This window comes from Spinacia oleracea, chromosome 4 (genome assembly GCF_020520425.1).
Source record: "Spinacia oleracea cultivar Varoflay chromosome 4, BTI_SOV_V1, whole genome shotgun sequence".
Taxonomy (NCBI): domain Eukaryota; kingdom Viridiplantae; phylum Streptophyta; class Magnoliopsida; order Caryophyllales; family Amaranthaceae; genus Spinacia; species Spinacia oleracea.
This window is the reverse complement of record NC_079490.1, coordinates 7,155,248-7,178,090: the sequence shown is the minus strand read 5'-3', so window position 1 is coordinate 7,178,090 and position 22,843 is coordinate 7,155,248. Positions and strand designations below refer to the sequence as shown.

Here is a 22,843-nt window from a genome sequence, read left to right as displayed (position 1 = left end):
AATTTTTCCCATTCTGGCCTAGGTTATATGTTGATTCCCCAAATGCTTTCTTGTAGCATTCAAAGTCACGATGCCCTTGCTTCTTACAAAAATAACAAGTAACTAGGTTTCCCTCACAATCTTTTCCTGGATGGTTATTCTCACACTTTTTACAAAAGTAGTTCCTTTTAGGCTTATCCTCTTTCCTGTTACTTCCATTTTCATAATTTCCCTTCCATTTTTGGGTGAAATTGCGATTCTCTTCCCTATTTTGGTTAAAATTCCCTTCCCTCTTTCCATGGTTAAAACCCCCATCCATCTTAGGTTTCTTCTCATTCCCTTGGAAGTTTCCATTTCCCTTCCTCTTTTCACCAGAATTTCCTTCAAGCTCTCTTCCTTTAATCCCATACAGGTGAGCTGCACGTCCATAAACATCATTTAAGGATTCAAAGTTAACTCCCCCAAGCTTTCCTTGCAAAGTCAAAGTTAACCCTTGCTCAAACCTTTGAGCTTTTATGGCTTTAGTTGGGACTATTTCAGGTGCAAACCTCATTAGCTCTATAAACTTGGTGTAATACTCATTCACAGCCATGGTGCCCATTCTAAGGTTTGTAAATTCTAGGCATTTCTGCTTCTTTAGATAGGGAGGGTAAAACTTAGCTCTCAAAGCTTCTTTCATGGTTTTCCAATTAAAATCACGCTTGGCCATTAGGTCTTTCTTTCGTTGTGACCACCATAGGTCAGCTTCTTCCCTTAGATAGTACACAACATTATTGAGTTTTAGATCCTCAGGGCAATTGATAGCATCAAACAGTTTGTCAAATTCTTTAAGCCAGTTTTCTAGACTTGCAGGGTCTTCCTTTCCATCATAGGTATGTGGTTTACTAGCTGCTACTTTCTTAAAGACATCACCAAAGTTTTCAATATTACTCTTGCGAGTTATCTGAGTTGTCATAGCTTGAGTCAAGTTTTGAGCTATTTCGGTTAGGCACCTAATCGCCGTTCCGACTTTCCCTGATCTCTTCCTTCCCCGATTACAGATTATCCCTCTCACCATCTTGCCTGGATAAAGGTGTACTAATAGAAAATTTGCAACTAAAACCTAAATTCAAAAATAATGCAATTAGAATATTGCAACACTTTAGTACATCAAATTCATAACAAAGTACAAGACAATTCACAATTTTCACCAAATTCCATAAAGAAAAAAAAAATATCTCGACCAATTCCAAATAAAGGAAACTCATCATCATTAGAAGGTTAAAATTGCCACCAAACTCCTTCCAAGTACATAATTATTAAGTAAACCATTATGCACAAAAATTCACATAAATCGCAACTAATGTCACAAAAACAATTTATTTAGTTATTTTTGAAGAAAATTCGAACCTATCAACCTAATGCACGAAATTTATCATGTAATTCTAGTAAATGCATGAATTAGTTTATTAAATAAACTTTCAACAAATTCTTTTGATCTTTTTCTAAAATTTGCATAAGTTCGATCAAGTACTCGATTTTTAGTGTGAATACATCAAAATAACATCTTTCCAGGTAGTTAGAGAATTATACACAGCGTCGGTAAGAGCTCCTCTTATTCAACCTTAGACAGAAGACATTAGGAATGATAAATTCACACCAAACATCGTTTCTCGAAACGAAATTCATAAATAGTTTTTCTTGAAAATATAACTTTTATTAGAAAATAGATTTTCATGCTTAGAATGCGAAACTCTATCCTATATGCCCCTTAAATTCTACCCTTACTCTCAAATTTATTTATCAAATTTTAGTCCTAGGTTCTTAAATGGCTAAACTGATACCATTTTGTAACACCCCAAATTTCTCTCTTTTTAAAACCAACATTTATTTGAACAAAACCAACATGGAGAAAAACTTAGGAGTATTACCGCCACGTGATTACGTTAAAGGCTAATTAACTCAACTAATGCAGCGGAATAACTCAAATAGTTTTCTTTATTGAATAAAAACAGTCGAAATAATAATAGTGTATATTTGATAACCCTTGAAATTAAAATACTAAAATCTGAACTCACAAATGAAACCAACTTAGAAAAATAAATCCTAACTAGTGAACTCTCCATCAATCCCGTATGCAAGCATGTCACATTATCACATTTAGTTCCTGAAAACTGCTCACCAAAAGGTGAACAGGGCCAAGCCAAAACAAATAGGAAATACGGGTTAGCAAAAGCTAAGTACGAATATATGCAAGACATGTAAAACATTTATATATAGTTGAACATACTTTCACAAACCATTTAATTTAAACTTGATTAATTGAAATCATAGAATAGAAACTTTCCATAAATAGTAACTTTCCATAAATAGTAACTTTTCAAAAGTATAAACATTTCAAGAATTAAGATTTCCAAAATAGAAACTTTCCAAAAGTAGAAACATTCCACGAAAAGAAATATTCCCAATATATAAACTTTTCAAATATAACAATATTCCAAAAGTAGAAACTTTACAAAAATAGATTCCAATTAGAATATGAAAATCAAACACCTCTTCTTATCTCCCCTTCCTTCCTAAATGTGCACACCCCCAAGCTAGTATTCCATCACAAATCTATACATTGGGGTACTAACCAAATAATACTCAACAAGTGACCCTCGACTAACACAACAAGTGATGCGTATGAACATAAAAGTTCCATGAAATCCATTCCACCTTGAGACTTTATAAAATTACAATAATGTCATGAAAGACCATCCAATTCCAACCACCCTAGAGAGTGCCTTGGAGGGCTGTGTACTTGTTTTGCTAAAGAAGATCTGTTCTCGAATAAACCAACAATCCTCCTTTTATTTAATCAAATTTATTTTTAAAGAAAACAACGTATTTTGAAATAAAGATTTGTAACTCATCAAAACCAAACAAACTATTTCAAACACCACTTGAACAAATCCATCATCATATTAAAATCAATAAAAATATTTAACCTTTCAAAGATCCTCAAACAATTTTCACAAATCAAGAACACAATTCAAAATCACTAATTCATAATTTTCAATTTTTTAAAAAAATTAATAATTTGAAGTTAATAATCAAACCATACATGGATTTCATTCATATAATAATCTAGCCACATACACGTACCTTGATTAAATAATACCTCACACAAAGATAAATTTGATCCTGCTACGGATCACTCACGAGTTCCTAACAATTAATAAATAAAACCCTAATTAATTCCTGATTGAACAATTAAATTAATAAAAATAAATCTAATGCCCTTAAATTTAATTCATGAGTTATGCATTCATAATAACAATATTATAAATCGAAATTTTGAACTATGGTTTTAAAAATTATGGCATTAATTTAGAAGCTTTTAAATAGTAAAAACTGACCGTAAAAAGAGAAGGCTTTGAAATCAATTGGGGTGTGAAAGTCACGACACCAAAGTATAGACGTCGGCGGCAAGGAGTGCACGACGCGGGTGTCGTGGTGGTGGTATAAGGGTTTTAGGTAAGAAGGTTTAGAGCCAAAGAGGGAGAAAAAGTTTAAGAGCGGGCTTGGGAAAGCTCTCAACTTTTGGTGTGAGGAATGATGAATGAAGTAGGGGTATTTATAGGTGTAGAGTTAGGGTTAGGGTTATAATGGAACCCTAAGGGTATGGCCGTGGTTGGTGTTCAAGCTGTGATAGGATTCTGAATCTAGTCATGATTTTGGTGATATTCGATTTAGAGTAAAATTGTTTAAAATAGAAATACAAAAGATAAAATCACAAAATTTTAAACAGACTCTTGAATAATTAATTAAGATTTATCCTGAAATTTTAAGAATTTATCTCAAAGAATTCGGATTTTTAGGGAATTTTGAATTGGTAAAACTCTTAAAATCCAATTTTAAATAGAATTATCTTATTTTTTCCAAAATAAATCCGAAATATATTCTCATAAATATCATATAATATAAAACTGATTTTATAAAATACTAAACATAATTTTCGGATTTATAAAATAATTTTAAGTTGATTAAAACTCTTTTTCTCCAAAATTGATTCCTAATAGAATTAGGAATTAATAAAATATGAAAAATATAATTTAATTCAGTTTTGAAAATAATATTCACATTTGAATATTTTTCCTCCAAAATATTTGAATATTTTTCCCTCCAAAATATTTGAATATTTTTCCCTCCAAAATAATTTAATATCAAATATATATTGAAAAAATGCATAAAATGATTAATAAAATGCCTAAAAATATGGGGTATTACAGAAAAATCATTTCAGAAATTACTATTATTCTCTCTCTCTTCTTATTCTCTCTTTATTTTCTCTCTCTAAATACAGATTACTAACTTAAGAAATATAAGATTCGCTGGTTGCTGTATGAAGTGCAGGTCCACTTCGACCTATGCTTGAATCTAGTGAATAGAAACTGCGACTGGAACAGAGGGAAGTTCGGTACACAACAAAAAATACTATTCAGCGCAAATGTGCCTCGGCTGAAAAAGAGTCCGTTCAAGGGAGATGCGTACCAGAATAGGGAGCGGAAAGGGTGATACGACAAGCGTGTTAAATGAGATTTCTTATTAAGTTGACCCTTTGATGTTCGGGATCTTTATGTTTGGTATATCTGCACAGTCCTGTACTTTTAACTAATTGGTAACCCATGGATTATTCGGGTAATCATTAGCCTCTGTTTTTGTACGAACTATTAAACATCCACAAAATAAGTTGAAATTAACAATTTTAGAATTTGTATGTTAAATAATCAGCAATACACCATGTTTAATGGATTAATTTTAATAAATTATGTTTTATACAAATTTCAAATTTTACTATGTCATTATTTTTAATTTGTACCTTATATTTTCTCAAACACACAACGAACGTAAATATTTTTTACTGTTTATAAATTATTATTTACGAGTAATTATTATACTTCGTAAACAAATTTAATCTCAACCGTGCGGTTCACGTATCCTAAGCTAGTTATATAGAAAGTGACCAACCGCATTAACGCGAACCCGGAAACAATTTTTTTATAAAGCATGTACGTACTATATCTAAATTTTTTTTGTGTAGATAATTTTCATGATAATTATAAATAACAACTAATGTGCAAAGTAAAGGTAAATATATTGATATACATCTTTTAATAGTAGGTTTATATTTGATAAAGAAACAAAATAATTATCGAATAATGTTCCATACTGATTTGATTAGTTGTTTTAATATTATCATAGAGTTCCAACTGCAAGCTTATGTTTTATTTTTGACGGAAACTAATCATATCAATATATTTCTCACAATATACATACTACTTATTCAAATCACAATGCAAGTGCACAAATATGAACTCGAGTTTTACATTGACTTTGAGATTTGTCTATTACGAATTGTTTTTAATCATATATGCATATGGGAACTAGATTCGTACATGCATTAATATGCATATACTCTGTAAAAGAATAAATTATATGCATATCAATTATGATCAAATTCTTACACTTTTGCAGGCCTTGAGAGTTGGCTCGATTATGAAAGTAACTGAAAAGATAAACCAAAGATTTAATTTTGTAGTGCTCAAATAGTAAGCCCACGAGTCAAACGAACTCACCATAACTTGTCAAACATTAGAGTGCAACAAATATATCAAAATATGATCAAAGGATTATAAGTCCAAAAAATAACACCATAATTTGTCCTCTCACATATACTTGTAGGGTAAATGGTTAATTTTATAAAAGTGATTATAATCATAGCTTTTAAACTGTAGGAAACTAGTAATTCGGAGTTACATTGAAATTTAGTCCAATAAGAATGAAAAATAATAGGAACGAAAAATAAATATTCGTCTTCTAGCAATGATTTTATGTTCCTTTGATAAATCTGCAAAATCTAACAAAATTTGTGGAATTTGTATTCGATCAGTAAAATTAAATTAAAACAATATAATCAATAAAACGAAATAAAAATTTAACCTATACATTAGAAAATCTAAGCAACAAAATTAATATGAAACTTGGAAACTTAGACCTTTAATCAAAATATAATAAACATAGAAACAAAACTCAGATGAAACATAGCATAACATCTGTACGATTAGTTGTGAGTTGAAATTCAGATTTCTTTGATACATAGATAGAGAACTTTAGGCAATAATTTGTTACCCCGTACTTTTTTTATGGGGTAAAATCGTGCACGTTAGTTAATTAGCAATACATAGGGTATGGTAGTTAATGCCCAGTAGAATTTATCTCTTATTATCTTTTACCGAGTCTTTACTTATCTATGTGACTCCTAGTAAAATTTATCTTTTATCATCTTTAATCGAGTCTTTCTTATTTCGTATTGGATTAAAGCTATAATTTCAAAGGAATTTTTTAATCCAAAAATAAATTAGAAAATTTATTTTTTCATTGGTCGAAATCCATAATAATCCTGCGTGGCGCTCTAATAATTCGGCAAATATGCCTCCTTTATATATATATATATATATATATATATATATATATATATATATATATATATATATATATATATATATTAGATTATTATTATTATTATTATTATTATTATTAATGTCAAATGCTAACAAAGTCAAACATTTTACAAATAATTAGTGGGAAGTCGAGATACAATCTGGGCCCCCACTCCTCTGGATATAGCAAAACCTATCCTAGTGAAAATATGAGCAGCAGCACGAGCCCCAATGTCCTGTGTCCTAGAAAAATTATGAATCCACTTCAGCTAAGCACCCACATCCTTGTCCATGCAGCTCCCCAAAGAAGAGAAAGAGAACGGAAGAAAGCCATAACCAATGGCCCTGCAACGTGCTTCATACTTGACCCGCTTCCGAATAGCCGCATCAGTCACAACTCGACCCGGTACAAAGCCAGACAACCCAGATTATTTATTGTTCCGGTGTTGAAGCGAATAGAACAATGAGCTTCGAATGAAGGCATTTTTGAATGTGTTGAAGATCTTGCTAGCTTGAATGAGTCGTGTCCGAATTCACCTGCACAATAGTAAAGTTACTAGCTTCGGGGGTGTTTCCGAGGAAAGCCCCTCCGATAACGATGTTCGGATTCTAGAGAGAAGTTCTCTAGAAGAGTAGTCTTAAGGCAATAAATTGGACGTACCTTGAGGTGTGAGCCTTGACGGCTTATTTATATTGTTTGCATAATAAATGCCCATAGGTCATTTATTGATATTGGGCCTTGGGCCTTGGTTGATGGCTGAATAGCCCTTTTGGTTGTGGCGGGTTTGATGTTGCTGTTTTGAGCCATTTGGGCTTTGGACTTAGCGGCCCAATTGATATCCAATTGGGAGCCCAAACATTTTTTTTTTTTTTATTATTATTATTATTATTATTATTATTGTTGTTGTTGTTGTTATTGTTTATTGTTTATTGTTTATTGTTTATTGTTTATTTCAGTAATATTCAGTTCAGTTCAGTTAAGCTCTAAAGAATAGAGCCTAAAAAGTATGAAAACAATAATGTTTTTGTTCTCTTCGTCTTATTTTTATTGTTTATAAAAACACTCATAAAAATATATACAAGCTAGACCAACAACAACAAAGCCTTGGTCCCAAAATGATTTGGGGTCAGCTAACATGAATCGTCATACAAGATAATCATTGTAACCAGATAAAAAAAAATCAGACTGAATCAAGAAAATCAAACAAGATCGGACACTAAACTAGAATAATCAGATGAAACTAGAAAGTAAAATAACCAAACCATTTTAAGAAGAGAACATAGCCTTAACAAAGTAAAAAAATGGCGGGGAATTTAACAATTAGTACTCCGTATTAAATCAACCACCGTCGTGCATGGCGTGAATGGAGTAAATACATTTACAAATGATAACCTTGGTACGTTGCTATGGTGACCACTGACAGACTATGGATTGCCAATCAGGCATTTATGTTACGATACTCCTCCAAATTATTAACCTATGCATCTCAAAAATGTTTGTGGAATTTTAATACATTCATACTTACGTCTACAAGTGGTGATTGACTGTTGGTTTAGTGGTGATCGGGTCGAACTTGGTAGGGAGGACCCGTGTCCGATCTCCCGCAACAACAATTGGAAAGGATTTGAAAACCTATCCACCCAAAACTCGCCCCGAATCCGAATTAGCCCTAAGGATGAAATGGGTGCTAACACACACAAAAAAAAATACTTACATCTACAAGTATAATTTCAATACCTCGTGTAATTGTGTATATATGATGAACAAATGTGTAACCGATCTACAAGGTCTACATTCACTCGTATTTTACTTAATTACTTGAATTTAGTTTAATTTATTTTAGCAGTAAATGAACGTGGATAACTTTTACTTTTATCGGATTTATCTGATACGAACTTGTTTTTGCTTGTGGAAATAAGGTTAACAAAATAAAGACTACTTTTAGTTTATTCATAAGAAGTGAAACATAATGTTACTAACGGAAAGATCGATTACGAAGAATACAAACATTTTTATTTTGACAAATTTTGCGTGGGTAAAGGAAGTTTAATAAAGATGTCAATTAATAAAAAACTAAGTGCGAGTATTTATTTAAATTTAAATCCATTCCCATTTTATCAAACGAAATCGTAATAGTCGTAATCAAATAAGATGTGAACCATTAGCCAACCACTTTTAATTGGACAAGCAAGTGGCAATTTAATCTAGCTTAACCAAATGATGCAATAAAAATCACAAATTAACGTTAAGCAAGTAGCAACTTGAGGCCTTATTCATCATTATCGGATCAATCTCATTTACAACCATCGTGGTCTTGTCGAATTAGAATTTCATTTGATCTAATTAAATTATTTTATATTTGCTAGTTTTGATTTCTAGTGTAGATTTCTTATGAATATTTTATTAATGAAATTAATTATACCTTTTTAAAAAAAGTAGCAACTCGATACCTTCAGCTACCCGCACGGTAAATGGTAATGTGTGCGCCTGATGCCTAGGTTGTGTCAGTTTTCGTAACCGTCCGATATTTATACCGTCTTTTATTGGGATCTAGATCGAGATTTGAATTATTGTATGATTATACGCAAAAAAGGTATAGACAAAATTTTACGAGTATTAAACCCCACAAGTCCGCAACTATCGTGAAACCCGTAAATGACAATCTTTAACTTAAAGATACTTAGCTACTTATGCTAGTACACATTTGCCCCGGATAATGTAATTAACGAGAGAGAAAGATGTGAATTTTAGTGAGTGGCGTATCTTAGTATAGGATGTGAATTAAGCAATAATCAAATGTGAATACGCATCCATTATGAGACAAGATTGAGCAGCCGTAATCAAATCGTCCCCAATTAATAAAATCAAAACCCTACCCACTTTTAAACACGCAACACTCGATCATAACTCATAAGCCATAAACCAAATGGTTCAAAATGGATCATCCTGTAACATTCACCAATACTGGGACCCACACTCATACTGACCAGTCACAGCTCACAATGACATCCACGTGGAGGAGAGAGAAAATTTTAAAACACACTTCCCCACTTTTGATTGCTCAAATTTTGTATTTTCCCGCGCTATGACCCCCCCTACGTCAGTCAAACAAATTTACATCTCCCAAGAAAAAATAAAAATAAAATAAATTTGAATACTACTACTACGAAATACGAATCTACAATCTTCAGGTTCGGGCTAAGGTAGAGGAGTCCAGCTGGGCACTGGCCGGGCCAACAACGGGCTGTCCGAGTACGGCACAGGCACGTTGTAAACCCGGCACGACGATAAGCCATTGACTGTGCACTGTGCAGATATCGATTTAGAGATTTGGCACGAGCTCGACACAAGCATGATGGGCTGATCCATACACTTATTTTTTAAACAATGACAACAAAATCTTAATGTTAGTAAGAGAATTCGCTAGCAATCTAACACAATACGTGTGACAGACTTTGCATGAGCCTCAATTATGAAAGAGAGAGACATTGACCTGACACGACATCACTTTCCTTTGGCCCGTGTAGGTACGACCCGATAGTGGATGAGACACGAGAGGCTTGACACATACACACCTTGTAAACTGAGGCAGTATGAGATTTGAGTGTATGTTTCATTATTCTCCTTTTTCTAGTTTATCTGAAATGACGATAATTTTAATTTTCGGGTTATACGCTAGATAGTAGATGAGGCACGAAAGACTTAATACGCGCCCACTTTATAAACTAAGATAGTACGTGTGAGGTTTGAGTGTGTGTTTTAGTCTAATTTTTGCGCGTTATTCACCAGAGTTTTTTTCCTTTTCTTGTGAAAAAAAAACGGATATTTCATGAAATACCCCTGAGTTTTATCATAATTCACCAAACGCCCATCAAGTTTCAACAATTCATAAAATACCCCCACAAATGACTTAATACCCCAAGTACCCCTTTATGACGTCATCATCCCTAATTAACTCAATTAACATCTAATTAACCCACCCATTTACCCATTTTTCATAATTAACCCATTTTTTTTCTTTTTTATTTTACTTTTTTGCTTCTTCCCGACCCTTCCTCTCCCCTTCCTTCTTCCCTTTCTGCCATTGAAGCCACCACCACCTCCTAAAGTCGTTGCCTCCTCCACCGACAAAACTCGCCTCCTCTTCGCCCAGATTTGAACCGCAATCCCCTCGCCTTCTTCGCCCAGAAATTTCTGTTACCATCGCCTTCGAAGAATCCGGCGTCGTCTTCTCCATCGGAGGGAGAACGACAACGAGTGTGGCGGCGGCGTTTGAGCAAAGTAAGGCAAGCGAAGGTGAACCATAAGGAGCGAGATCTGACAGGAGGAGGCGCGGCATTTGAGAAGAATACAAAGAGCGGAGTTGCAGCATGAGGAGCGGGATCTGACGGAGGAGGCGCGGCGGAGGAGGCACTGCAAGATCTGAAGGGAGGAGGCACAACGGCGTCGATTGGGAAGATAATGGAGGAGATTTGGAGAGTCGATGATGGTGAGTTGAGAAGGAGGTGGTGGGTTGTAGGGGAGGTGAGAAGGAGACAAAAATGGCAGTGAGCAAGGGGGGCAGCCATGGAAAAAGCTCTCTCTCATCGGAATCCTTGAGGGGGGGGTGGGTTAATGGAAAAAGGAAGGGGAGAGAGAAAAAATAAGAAATGGGTGGGTTAGTGGGTGGGTTAATGGGTTAATGGGTGGGTTAATGGGGACTTAGGGGTAATTAGGGATTAGGGGGGGTTAATTAAGGATTAGGTGAATAATTAGATCGTAATTGGTTGATTATGAGGATGATGACGTCATAAAGGGGTACTTGGGGTATTAAGTCTTTTGTGAGGGGTATTTTATGAATTGTTGAGACTTGATGGGCGTTTGGTGAATTATGGTAAAACTCGGGGGTATTTCATGAAATATCCGGAAAAAAAAACCCCTCATGTTCGAATTTTGTCTCTTGTACCAAACCATTGCTTCGGATAATCATCCCGAAGCTGACATCTCAAAATCAAAATTCCCCCCTTAATGTCACTTCACCCTCTCTCTCTGCACTTTCGTCTTTCTCTCTCCTCTCAGCTGTTTCTCGTGCCATTTTCTGCAACTTCCCATTTCTCATAAATCTTGGACCTTTGCCGAAAAAATGGCGAAACGTCTCTTCAATCCCAACCCCTAATTTCTCCCATTTTATTTTATTTTTTTCAAAATTTTGCAACTTCGATTTTTCAGCTGATTGCTTATCGGAAATGATAAATCCTGACCTAATCGTAGAAATTTGAAAAATTTACAGAGAGATTTCGTAGTTCTTTGAGCTTTCTCTCTCGGTAAGATATCTCTCACTCTCTCTCCTCTTTTTCATCAGTCATTTCCGCTGCTTTTCTTGCATGTATGTATTCTTGATTTATTCTGTATTCTTCGTAGTCAAAGTGTCAAACCAATTTAATCGGCGCTTTTTCTTCTCCAGAATTTTCAGAGCACTTTTTTTTCTTTTCAAAATTACACATTTTTAGTGGTGGTTGACGGTGGTCGACACTCGTATTAGTGGTGGTTTACGGTGGTCGTCGACACTCGGTTTTAGTTACTCCACCGTCTCCACATAGTCAAACTTAAATGCATCAATAATTGGAAGTGAGTTTTGATTAATTGCCACGAGAATAAATAAAAAATTAAGCTAGAAATCAAATGTTTTTCCAATTACAGTAATATTAAATTAGCTATCTTGATTCTGATATTATTATGTGATTAATTAAATTAATTAATTCAACTGGCGTTCTTCCTTGCTGTTGCAGGTACGTTGAATTTATGGCAATAAAGAAAAAGATAAAATTAAATGCGGAGAACAACTACCGCAATCGAATTCACATGCATCCTTAGATTTTAATTAATTCGTCGACTCTTCATTTCTTCTTTTTTTTCAGGGAAATTCATTTCTCCTTTCTTCTACTGTTACTCCATCATTTTTTTCATAAAAAATAAATAAATCTCTCCCCATTTTTCTTCCATCACTCTAAAAAAAAACTGAATTATTATGATTTATAGCTTTTGAAATAATTGGGTTGAGTTTCTTTTCTTTATTTTTAATTTCTTTGGGTTCAAATAATGATGGGTTCAATTTCTGAGAGACCCACATCATCATCTTCAACATCATCAAGCTCAAATGGCCGGGAAATAGATCCATTGTTAAGGGATTTGAGTGAGAAAAGACAAAACTTTAAACGGAACGTGGTGTCGTTGGCGGCGGAGTTAAAGGAGGTTCGAACTCGGCTTGCTGTCAAAGAGCAATCTTATGCTAAAGAAACCCTAACAAGACAGGCATGTGTTTTTCTTTTTCTTTTGATTTGGATCTCTATTTCTTTAATTTTGTATTTTGTTCATGGCAATCTAACTTTGAATTGAAATCATTTCACCCCTTTTTGTTTCTTTTTGTTCTTTGTTGAGTTTGGCTACTTTTGCTTTGTGGGGTCCTTTTGAGTTGGATATGATTTTCAATTCAATGGATTTTGTGTACAACGAGTTTATTGTATACTATACTACGAGTGAATCAATTTTATGTGATTTGGGGTAATTTAGTTATTTGTATAGAAGATTTTATCAAGAAAAAAAGATCTGATCTTTGTTAATTTTTTCGAAATTTAATAGGAAGCCGAAGCAAAGGCGAAAGGAATGGAAGAGGAGATGTATAGATTGAATAAAAGTTTGGAGGAAAGAAATAAGCAATTACAAGCATCAGCTTCATATGCTGAAAAGGTACCACTCATTAATCATCATAACCCAAAATTTCTCCTGATTCTGCATTTTTGTTAAGCTTTTAATTGCCCCATTTGCAGATTCTTGTATTATGGGTCTCAAGAATAATACAAAGTTTTATGCTTTTAGCTTGATTCCTGGACAATTGGGGTTTAGTTAGTTCAAGAAATGTGTTGACTAGGAATTATAATAATGTTAATTTGTGGTTGTGTTTTTGTTTGTTGAACTTACAAATATCATCAATTCATCTTTTCAAGTCATCTTTTGGCTTTTCCTAAATGTTTTATAGTGGAATTTGTTAAAAGCTAATTGCCAAGTAGGTATCATCTCATATTATATTATTGTCTCACTTTAATTGTGGGTTTGATTGATTCAAGGTGTTATGTCTTTACTCCTGGAGTGCGTTTTGAAAATGTTGCCAGCACTTGAAATTGTGCCTTTTATTTGTAATTTTCTTGGTATTATGTATAGTTTTTTTGTCCCTCTCTTTTTTCCTATATTAAATTAAGTTAATGAATTTCTTTACTATTATATTTAGCTATTATGGGAGCATGGAAGAGAGAGTCATGATCTAGTGAAAACTGGTCTCCCTTTTCTTGGTCCTTTTACTTAATCTGTACTAAAATTATCTCATTATATTATCATCTCATATTATATTATTGTCTCCCTTTTCTTGGTCCTTTTCTTAGCTCAAATAGTTGTTACCTTCTTTTTCAATGATGTAACTAGTTTTTACGCCCATGCGAGTGATGCGATACGTGGGTTGTTAACTTGTGTGAAGTAACAAGGTCTATCCAGGACGAGATACTGTGGCGTTTGTTGTTTACAAATGTATCATATTGGTGGATGAAACTAGAGCCGTGGTTAATTAGAATTTCAAGGGTTTAGGTTAAGTTTTAAGTAAAAATTTCTTCTTGGAAAATGAATAGAAGTTGGAGTGATGCATGTTTCTTCTTGGACTGCTGTCTAATTCCCTACTATGTTAAGAATAATATTCTAATTTGAGATTAGATTTCATAGTGAGGGTGTTGTATACACATTTGTGGAAATCTGATTTTGCATATTGATTGAGCTGATGCATGATGGCCATTTAGACAACATTTAGTGTCTTGGTGAATGGGTGGAATGTTTATCCTTTCCGTCTCGTGTATATTCACTTGTCAAGTCTCTTGTTTTAATCATGGATTGGGGTAATTTTGAGGTTTGACATTACTTAAGTTTGTAATCAGTTGATCAGTAGAGCTAAGGTTTAATGAATTTAATCCTTTGATTATCAAATACTAGCTGGGAATCGAAGTACTTTCAAAAGAGAGGATCACAATTTTTAGATTCAGTAGACAAGTTCATCCAAAATTTTCTGAAATAGGACACTTAAGAAGAATTGTGGCAATAATCTCAATATCTTAATGTCATTTGTACAATCAGGTTTCTAACAGTTACCAGCTATCAGCGACTTTGACTAAGTTTTTCCTATACAAACTACTGATTGTATCAGCTGGTGAATCAACATCAAATGATGAACTAAGCCTTTTATTGCCAAATAGGAATATAATCCTTGTAATCCCCTTTGAAAAGATGTTTTTATTACTTTCATTAGTTCATGAATAACCTATTTACTATTGCTAACTGGTTAAAGATAGTAAGGATGTTACAAGTTGGTTGTTGACCTCTCAACATCCATATCTAAAAAATATATCTGTCTTCCTTGTTAATCTGCCTCTTATGCTACCTGGGTTTGTAGCTTAAGCTTGAAAATGAATGCTAGACTATTTGGCGTTAAGCTTTTGAACTTGTGAACACTTCACAAGTAAATGTGACCCAAACTCCTATTTACAGAGGCAGTTCTTTCTCATTTTAAACTTGTGAAAACTTTCTTGTGGAGAATCAGATGTGATTTTTTGGATATAGTTTGATTTTTATCTTTAGCTTCCAATGAGTTTGAGAAATATGAACATGTCTAAGATCTGGCATTGGTTATAGTCAATTTGGGCATCTTTCACTTCCAATCTTGTTCACTTTCTATTGTCTGTATGCTGTATTATTGTGCGATTGTCACTCTTTGATTTTATTTTGTACTATTTCATATGTTCATATAAATTATAAAATAGTGTTTATTTTATGCTAACTGCATATCTATTTACTAAATAGTACCTCCATGAGCTGGATGATCTTAGAACCGAGCTCACTATTACTCGAGCTACAGCAGATGCAAGTGCTGCGTCAGCTCAATCAGCCCAACTGCAGTGTCTGACTTTGATGAACGACCTCGATGAAAAGAATAATTCAATAAAGGAACACGAAGATCGTGTCAAGAGGCTAGCAGAACAATTAGATAAACTGCAGAAAGATCTTCAAGTTAGGGAGTATTCACAGAAGCAACTGAAAGATGAAGTCATGAGAGTTGAGCAAGATATCATGGAAGCCGTGGCAAAAGCTGGCATCAATAAGGATTGTGAATTGAGGAAGATCTTAGACGATATCTCTCCAAAGAATTTCGACAACATAAACAGGCTTTTATCTGCCAAAGATGAAGAAATTACCAAATTAAGGGATGAACTCAGGATTCTGTCTGCACATTATAAGTTAAAGATCAAGGAATTGGAAACTCAGGTACAATACACCGTAACTTGCTGTTATTTATCTATACAAATTTAGTTTAGTTTAGCCATCTTGATTTGTAATTGGATGTGTTGTTTTCCTAAATAGTTGGAGAAGCATCGAAAGGCTGATCAAGAGTTGAAGAAGCGAGTTCTGAAATTAGAATTTTGTCTCCAGGAAGCTCGTTCTCAAACAAGAAAGCTTCAGAGGGTAATTTACAAAGTCCTCTTACTAGCAATGAATTCAGTCATTTTAAATCTGCATTCCAAGTGAATGTCTGCAAACTACATGCTAAAAATGCTTCTTAACACCCATATTCTTTCTTTTTATGTTGTGTTTTATTCGGGGAAGGAGGTAATGAAAACCTTTCCTGCGATAACTATGGAAATCTATACCTAGTATTTAAGAAGGAAAATCATAGATGATTAGATGACACATGTCACCTCCATCTTTCATCCATAAATTTGTTTTTTTTTTCTTTTCAATTTTTTCTTTTGTTGTTTGTTATACGAAGTATTTTATAGCTTCCACTAAAACCACAAGCACTCAATAAAATCAGCACTTTAAAGACGACTTACCAACCAATATATAATTAATTGTCTGTTCATTGAACGGGCTCAAAAGCTAGTTAGAAGTTTGAAACACCTCCAAATCTGTTCTGCAACTAATTCTTATGGAGAATATTTGGGTGCTGGAACTGCAGAATCCTTCCAATTAGTACTATTTTTCTAAAGGAATATTGGTCCTCTGTACTGCACATTATATTATGCATACTCTTGTATTATTGCCTAAAATATGCTGCTTTCAGCAGAATTCAGAATCACTTCCACTACCAAACTGGTGCCGATCTACACAATAGTTGTCTTTTTGCCTGTTGTGTACATTGTTCTTTGTAATTAATATGCTATTTTTCTATCTGTTCCTGGCAGATGGGGGAGCGAAGGGACAAGGCTATAAAAGAACTGAAGGATCAATTAGCTACTACGAAACACCAGGTTGTGTCGAAGAGTGATGAGAAGCAGAATTTCTGGGAAAGTTCCAATTTCAAGATCTTAGTTTCCATGTCAATGGTGGTCTTGGTTGTTTTCTCGAGGCGGTAAAATATTTGTTTATAAGTGTAGTTTTGTAGAATGCAAGGGAATCCTATCCTAGGAATCCATGTTTTAGGATATTAGGAAGAATTAGAGAGGTAGTATCTGTAAAAAAAAAACCCGAAAAGGGCCTCTTTTTTCACCCTCATTTTACAGTTAGTACACCGGCAGAGTACATCGTTTTGATGTCTCTATAAGTAGAATATTCCGGAGCTCGAACATGTGATCAGATGAATGTATAATTTAGGATTAATTACATATAATTAGAGGGAAATCAATCAATATTAGAACATCTGTTTTCTATTATTGCCTCAAATATTTTGTTGTTATTTCAGAATTACTCCCTGCTGGATTGTTGCTGATATATGCAGGAACAGAACAAAGAAACTTCATGAATAAGTCAACAAAAGGTTGGTATCAGAAAAAAAACATGTTTTCTACCTAACTAGCATGTGGTAACCGAAGGTTTTAAAAAATGTTTCTTAATTATTAAGATGGGGCCATTTTCATTTGTCTAATTACTTCATAAGTTGACAGTTTTGATGTGATAATATTGAAATTAAGAGTGGTTCCTGTTATTTCTTACTAGTTCACCAATCTACCATCCCTGAAACTGCAATGTGAATTTTATGCTGCATATCTCTTGGTTTGATTTGCAGAGCCAAATACCACTCTGATAAAATCTCTAAGTTAGTAAATGCAGTAAAAATATCGAAGGCTGCTTTAATCAGAAATGTGTTAGTTTAATAACCAGAAAAAATGCAACTGCAAAAGCCAGAAATTTAAGCATAATCTGCTTCAAAAGGATTCTGAAGCAACTACTTTATATCATTTTGATAGAAGTATATAACAGTGAACAGAATAACAGCACAAGAAAACTTTTTTTAACTTCTAATACAGTCTCATGAATCTACAAATAACTGGCTTCTTCTTTTATACATCTTTAACCGGCCTGATACGAATCTAGCTAAACCTAATCTAGATCATCTCATATTACAACTCTCTTCCTTAAAAATTGCACTCATTATCAAAGGGAATAATGCTGGCAACTGATATTGTGGCTTGGATTTCTGATTGCTAACTTTTTAAGTACTCCTAAAAGAACTCACTACCATATTCCGTTCTCTTCTCGTGGGTCTAACAGATCTGTACAAGAGCATATATTTCTTTGCCACTAGCTAGGATTCTTGTTAACCTTCTGAAATGAAATCAAACTCATGTACCCAGAATTAGTTTTCCTGTCAAGTAGAAAACTACCGGGATGATGAAACTGATGTCGGGTCGCAGACTAGCTGTACCTGCAGGAAGAGTGTTTCCAAGAGGTGGGCTATCAGGCCCGTAACTTGCAGGGAATAGTGAATTCGGGTTGCTTGGAGTTGTTAATGACGGTGGAGATCCATAGTTGTTGCTGCAACCATATAAAAAGAGAACAAGTTTAATACTTCAACCTTATGAATTCAAGTCATGATAACCAATCTCAGAGATTGGGAAACCATCCAATCTTAAAAGGATATTCTTTTGCAAGAAATTCCACCCATTTTAGTCATGAAATTACGAAAAAAATATATCCAAAAATACAACCCCAGATTGTTTTTTCTTGCACAAGATGGATTTATCACCCCTTGTATGAATTCCTTACCCTAACACTCGGAAAAATGAAAAGAAAAACACACACACAAACATAATAAATATGGGATCTTTGATGGGGCATTTTTTAGATACCTACACATTAGAATTTTAACTAGGTTGAAAGTTGTGTTAATACACTTTACTTTAGAAAGGGAACCTACTATTATAGATCAGAACTGAAGATTATTGCATGCTTCGTGTTTATCTAGCCACGTAATTGTCATTCAATCGATATTATGAAGCCATGGATTATCCCTTCCCACTCAAAACTGTGGCGTTTGTTCAGTTTTAGCTTTTGCATAGGAATCAGAAACACATCAAAGAAACTGACAAGAAAACTCTATGCAAGTTTTATTCTACTTTCCATCAACATCAGCATCATCCCAATACCTCAACAGAGTCTCCCACTTCTGCAAGAATTGAGCATATACTGCTTTAACATCTCCAGCCTCCTTATAAACTATTCCAAATGAACTTTAACGACGAAAGAATGACGGCTGATGTAATGTTCAGAAAATTCTTATGCTGAGGCTAACAAGTAACAAACAAGACACCCAAGAATCCTTCAACATAAGTACTAGTTAGTGGATAAGATAGCATACCCATATGCTGGACTCCCATATGGTAATCCTGTAGTCCCAGGTGAGGATGTTGTTGGTGTTGGAAATGTCGAGGAAGGTGTTTCTGTTGTCGGAGGAGTTGTCGATAAAGGCATAGCTGCTCCTCCTCCAGCTCCTGTTCCGGTTCCAGTTGCTGATGATGGGTAAATACAAGAACCAGTACCTGCATACCCAAATTCCCACAATTCAGAAACATACTAGGATATTACTGAACTCTCATAATTGATACAAGATTAATGATTCATCTCTTAAAAAACAAACACCATTTAGCTAAAAACTTGATTAGTAGACACTTATAAATGATGCAAAAATCATGATTCATCTCTTAAAATAATAAAAAGAACCCTTTAGCTGAAAACTTACTAAGATTAGTAAACACTAATAAAGGATGCAAAAATCATGACCCATCTCTTAATTATCAAAAATTATCAAAAATAAAACCCTTTAGCTAGGAACTTACTACAATTCATTGGCACTCATTTTACTTTTGGTGTCACAAAAGGCACTGACAAAACCCTTTAGCTAGGAACTTACTACAATTCATTGACACTCATTTTACTTTTGGTGTCACAAAAGGGACTGATGTAGACGAGATTTTATCTACGACCTTTCGACTTATTTCCACTTATTTCCGCAAAATTAAGTTCAAGATAAGTTCATGAAAGATGACGTTACCCTAATATAATTTATAACTAAAATAAGTTTAAAAAAATCAGGTGAATGAACACATCTTAAGCTAGTTGGCATCGACCTAATTTGTAACGACCCCCAATAGATCAACTAAGCTAGTTAGCATCGACACTGGCAGTAGAAAACTCATGATGCAAAATCATGATTCAAATCTTAACAAACCAAAAAAGAAAAAAGAACCCAATAGCAAGAAACTTACTGGGATTAGTGTTCACCATAACAGCAGCACCCCCAAAATCACAACTAGTAGACGAAGGATTCTTCTGAAAGTAACTATTAAACGCATAAGAAGCATGATTAGCAAGACTATTAGGATTATAACAACTACCCCCATCTTGAATTGTTGAACAATCAGCTAATCCACTCCCACAAGCATAATCTAATCCACTCTGTAAAGCACTCTCTGATGCACCACTATTAGCAATACACCAACTTCCCCCCGCCGTACCCGACCCATCTGTCGGCGGGTTCGACACCGGCACATTTCCCGGGTTAGCAGGGTTAGTGATGGGCGGAGCTGGGGTGGTTGTGGAGGGGACTGTGGTGGTTGCTGGTGGTGTTGTGGGAATCGGGTCGTTTACTGGGGTGGTGGGATTTGAAGCTGGGACAGTAATAATTGTTGGTGTGGGTGTATAAGGTGGGAAATTTGCTGGGTTTGTTATTGTATTATCATCCAATCTTCTGACAACTTTTTGTAGTTTTCTTTGTGTTTCTGATTCAATCCCACCTGCAAACAAAATGAAAAAGTAATCATTTTTAGTAAAATTTGAAGGTTGAAACAATGAATTAAGTTGCTAATTGTAGAAATAACAATGTACTTTACCGGATTTGGAGATGATTAGAGAAGATAGAAGCAAGAATATGTAAATGGAATCAAGTTTAGCCATAATGAAATGAGGGGTTTTGGTGGGTTTTTGGAAGAAACTTGATTTTTTTTGTTTTTGTTTTTTGTTTTTGGGATTTTGTAAAATGATTTTGTTGTAATATACTTTTGTTTATAAAATCAATCAAATGTTGATGATTTAAGAACATATACAAGTACAAAAACAATGAAAATGAAGGGTGAAATAAAGAAAAAGGTGGTATAATAAAGTGGGGGGAAAAAAGGAAAGGGACATATAATATGGTTTGGTGCAAATTGGTGAAATAAAAAGGGGGGAAAAGAGAAATGCTTTGTCATGAAAGATGAAGGTGCATGTTCTTCATTAGAGGATAAAGAATCAAATACAGAGCATTATGTAAAAATGTAAGTTTGATATTTTCAAAGAGAATATGAGAATATTGGACCAAAAGGAAATCTGAGTAGATTGGAGGTTTATTATGATGCTCATATGCATGTATAACATGGGGCTAAGGGGAAAGAGGTGATTGTTTTCACGTGCTAGAGTGATGGGAACTCTAAATTGTGGTAATTTTTATGAGGTAAAAACTAGAAACTAGAAAGGCATGGGAAACGTATGATGTACTCGAAGTTCACTTGGGGTTTACACATAGTATTTTTTATTTACTCGGATTTGTCTTATCTCTATTTTGTCGTTTAGTGGGGTGATATGTATCTTGAAATACATATCAGATATTGGCCTCTCCGCCCTCGGTTTGTAATAGATGCTATGAAGTACAACGCGTTTGTTGTGTTCAAATAATTGTTAGTGGTTAGCTTTTAAAATAATTGATTGTAAATTTGCAATACGTTATCAGAATAACCAAGTTAAGTTTGGCCTAGTTGGAAACAGGAAAAGATTTCACCTTCTAACCAAGAAGTCGGGTGTTCAATCTCCACTAGGAGCTTTTGGGAGAGGGTTTCTCTTTATCTTCTTACCTCTCATCCCAAAGCTATCTAACTCGCTAACCTGGATCGAGTTAACTTGGTCAGGTAAGACCCTTTATCTTTTCTTTTAGAAAATATAGTCACATACTAATATACGGAGTAACGCATAAGTAGTGTTTTGATATAGTGAAAAACTCAAAACACAAACTTCTCCTACGACAAGCTCTATGTCATTATTGTTAAATTGACACGACCCAAAGAAAACCACACCTAATTAGATGATTTGTTACCTGAAACTAATTCGAGTTGAAAAATGAACATATGAAATGACTTGTTTGTCACCTTGGTAATTCTAACAAAAATAGAACGTTGTATAATGAGTGTGACAAACAAGGTTAAAACTCCAAATTAATTTGTAATTTAACATGGATGATGAGATAACACTATCATAAATAAAGCACATACTCCGTAGTATTAATAGTAATAACTACCTGATTTTTAAAATGACAAAAATAAAATTAAAAATAAAGGCAAATTGTTTCTAAAACATCAAATTATTTTGGTTTAAGGGCAGAGGACAAAATTATGTTCCATCCACTGTCTATGATTGATTATCTCCTGTTATCTTTGTTTGATTTTGTTAAATTTTGTCAAGATTATACAAAGGTTAAAATTAAAGCTTCTCATACAGATTAATGATCTAAATTTCTAATAGATTCAATTATTGAATAAATACGTGATAAATAAATCTCCGGGATTTAAGCTTTTTTGTGTACCGCGAGAGTATTTTCCCGTTATTCTAAACATATTTAGGTCAAAATTGACACATATCCGAGGCGATATTCTATTAATTAGGATACCTACCGCCTATTCCATATTAAGTCGAATGGTGATGATACAAATAAAATATCTTGAAGAATTAACGCAAATTACGCAATTACTTTCCGCCTTCTCTCAAATACAATCATCGGCCTTATCATTTTTTTTTATCTAATTTTAATATGTAATTCTCAACAATAACAGTTTAATAATATAAAGATTAAAAATATAACGTGTAAAAACAACATTTCAGCATCATATTACATAAAGTTATTTTAAGATGACAATTGATCTTACCAATGTGACGCCACCCTCAATTCCTCATTCAATTTTTTTTTTTCTCTGATATTCTCTCATTCAAATTTTTACTACACGTAAAACTACTTTCTGATCCTAATGTAGGCTCTAATCTCTTCATCTAATGATCTGTTTTTCTAGTTTTTAGTCTGTTATGATCT

At 34.0% G+C, this 22,843-nt stretch overlaps 2 protein-coding genes across 3 annotated transcripts; one reads left to right on the top strand and one right to left on the bottom strand.

Moving 5' to 3' along the window:
- The first annotated feature begins 11,450 nt into the window (after positions 1–11,450).
- Positions 11,451–17,162, top strand: LOC110797250 (nuclear envelope-associated protein 2). Of its 2 annotated transcripts, none has more exons than XM_056843857.1 (6): positions 11,451–11,747; positions 12,213–12,739; positions 13,067–13,170; positions 15,319–15,780; positions 15,877–15,978; positions 16,698–17,162. In XM_056843857.1, exons 2-6 carry the CDS (start codon positions 12,523–12,525, stop codon positions 16,866–16,868), a joined length of 1,056 nt encoding a protein of 351 aa, XP_056699835.1. In that variant the 5' UTR covers positions 11,451–11,747; positions 12,213–12,522; the 3' UTR covers positions 16,869–17,162. The 2 variants fall into 2 exon arrangements, with proteins under 2 accessions (XP_056699835.1, XP_021858032.1); XM_022002340.2 differs by having other exon boundaries at positions 11,452–11,747; positions 12,213–12,735; positions 13,063–13,170.
- Positions 17,163–17,721: 559 nt separating this feature from the next.
- Positions 17,722–21,102, bottom strand: LOC110797252 (PLASMODESMATA CALLOSE-BINDING PROTEIN 4). The gene is made up of 4 exons (XM_022002341.2): positions 20,622–21,102; positions 19,998–20,525; positions 19,091–19,271; positions 17,722–18,267 (listed from the first exon to the last, which is right to left on the bottom strand). Exons 1-4 carry the CDS (start codon positions 20,683–20,685, stop codon positions 18,075–18,077), a joined length of 966 nt encoding a protein of 321 aa, XP_021858033.1. The 5' UTR covers positions 20,686–21,102; the 3' UTR covers positions 17,722–18,074.
- Positions 21,103–22,843: the final 1,741 nt, after the last annotated feature.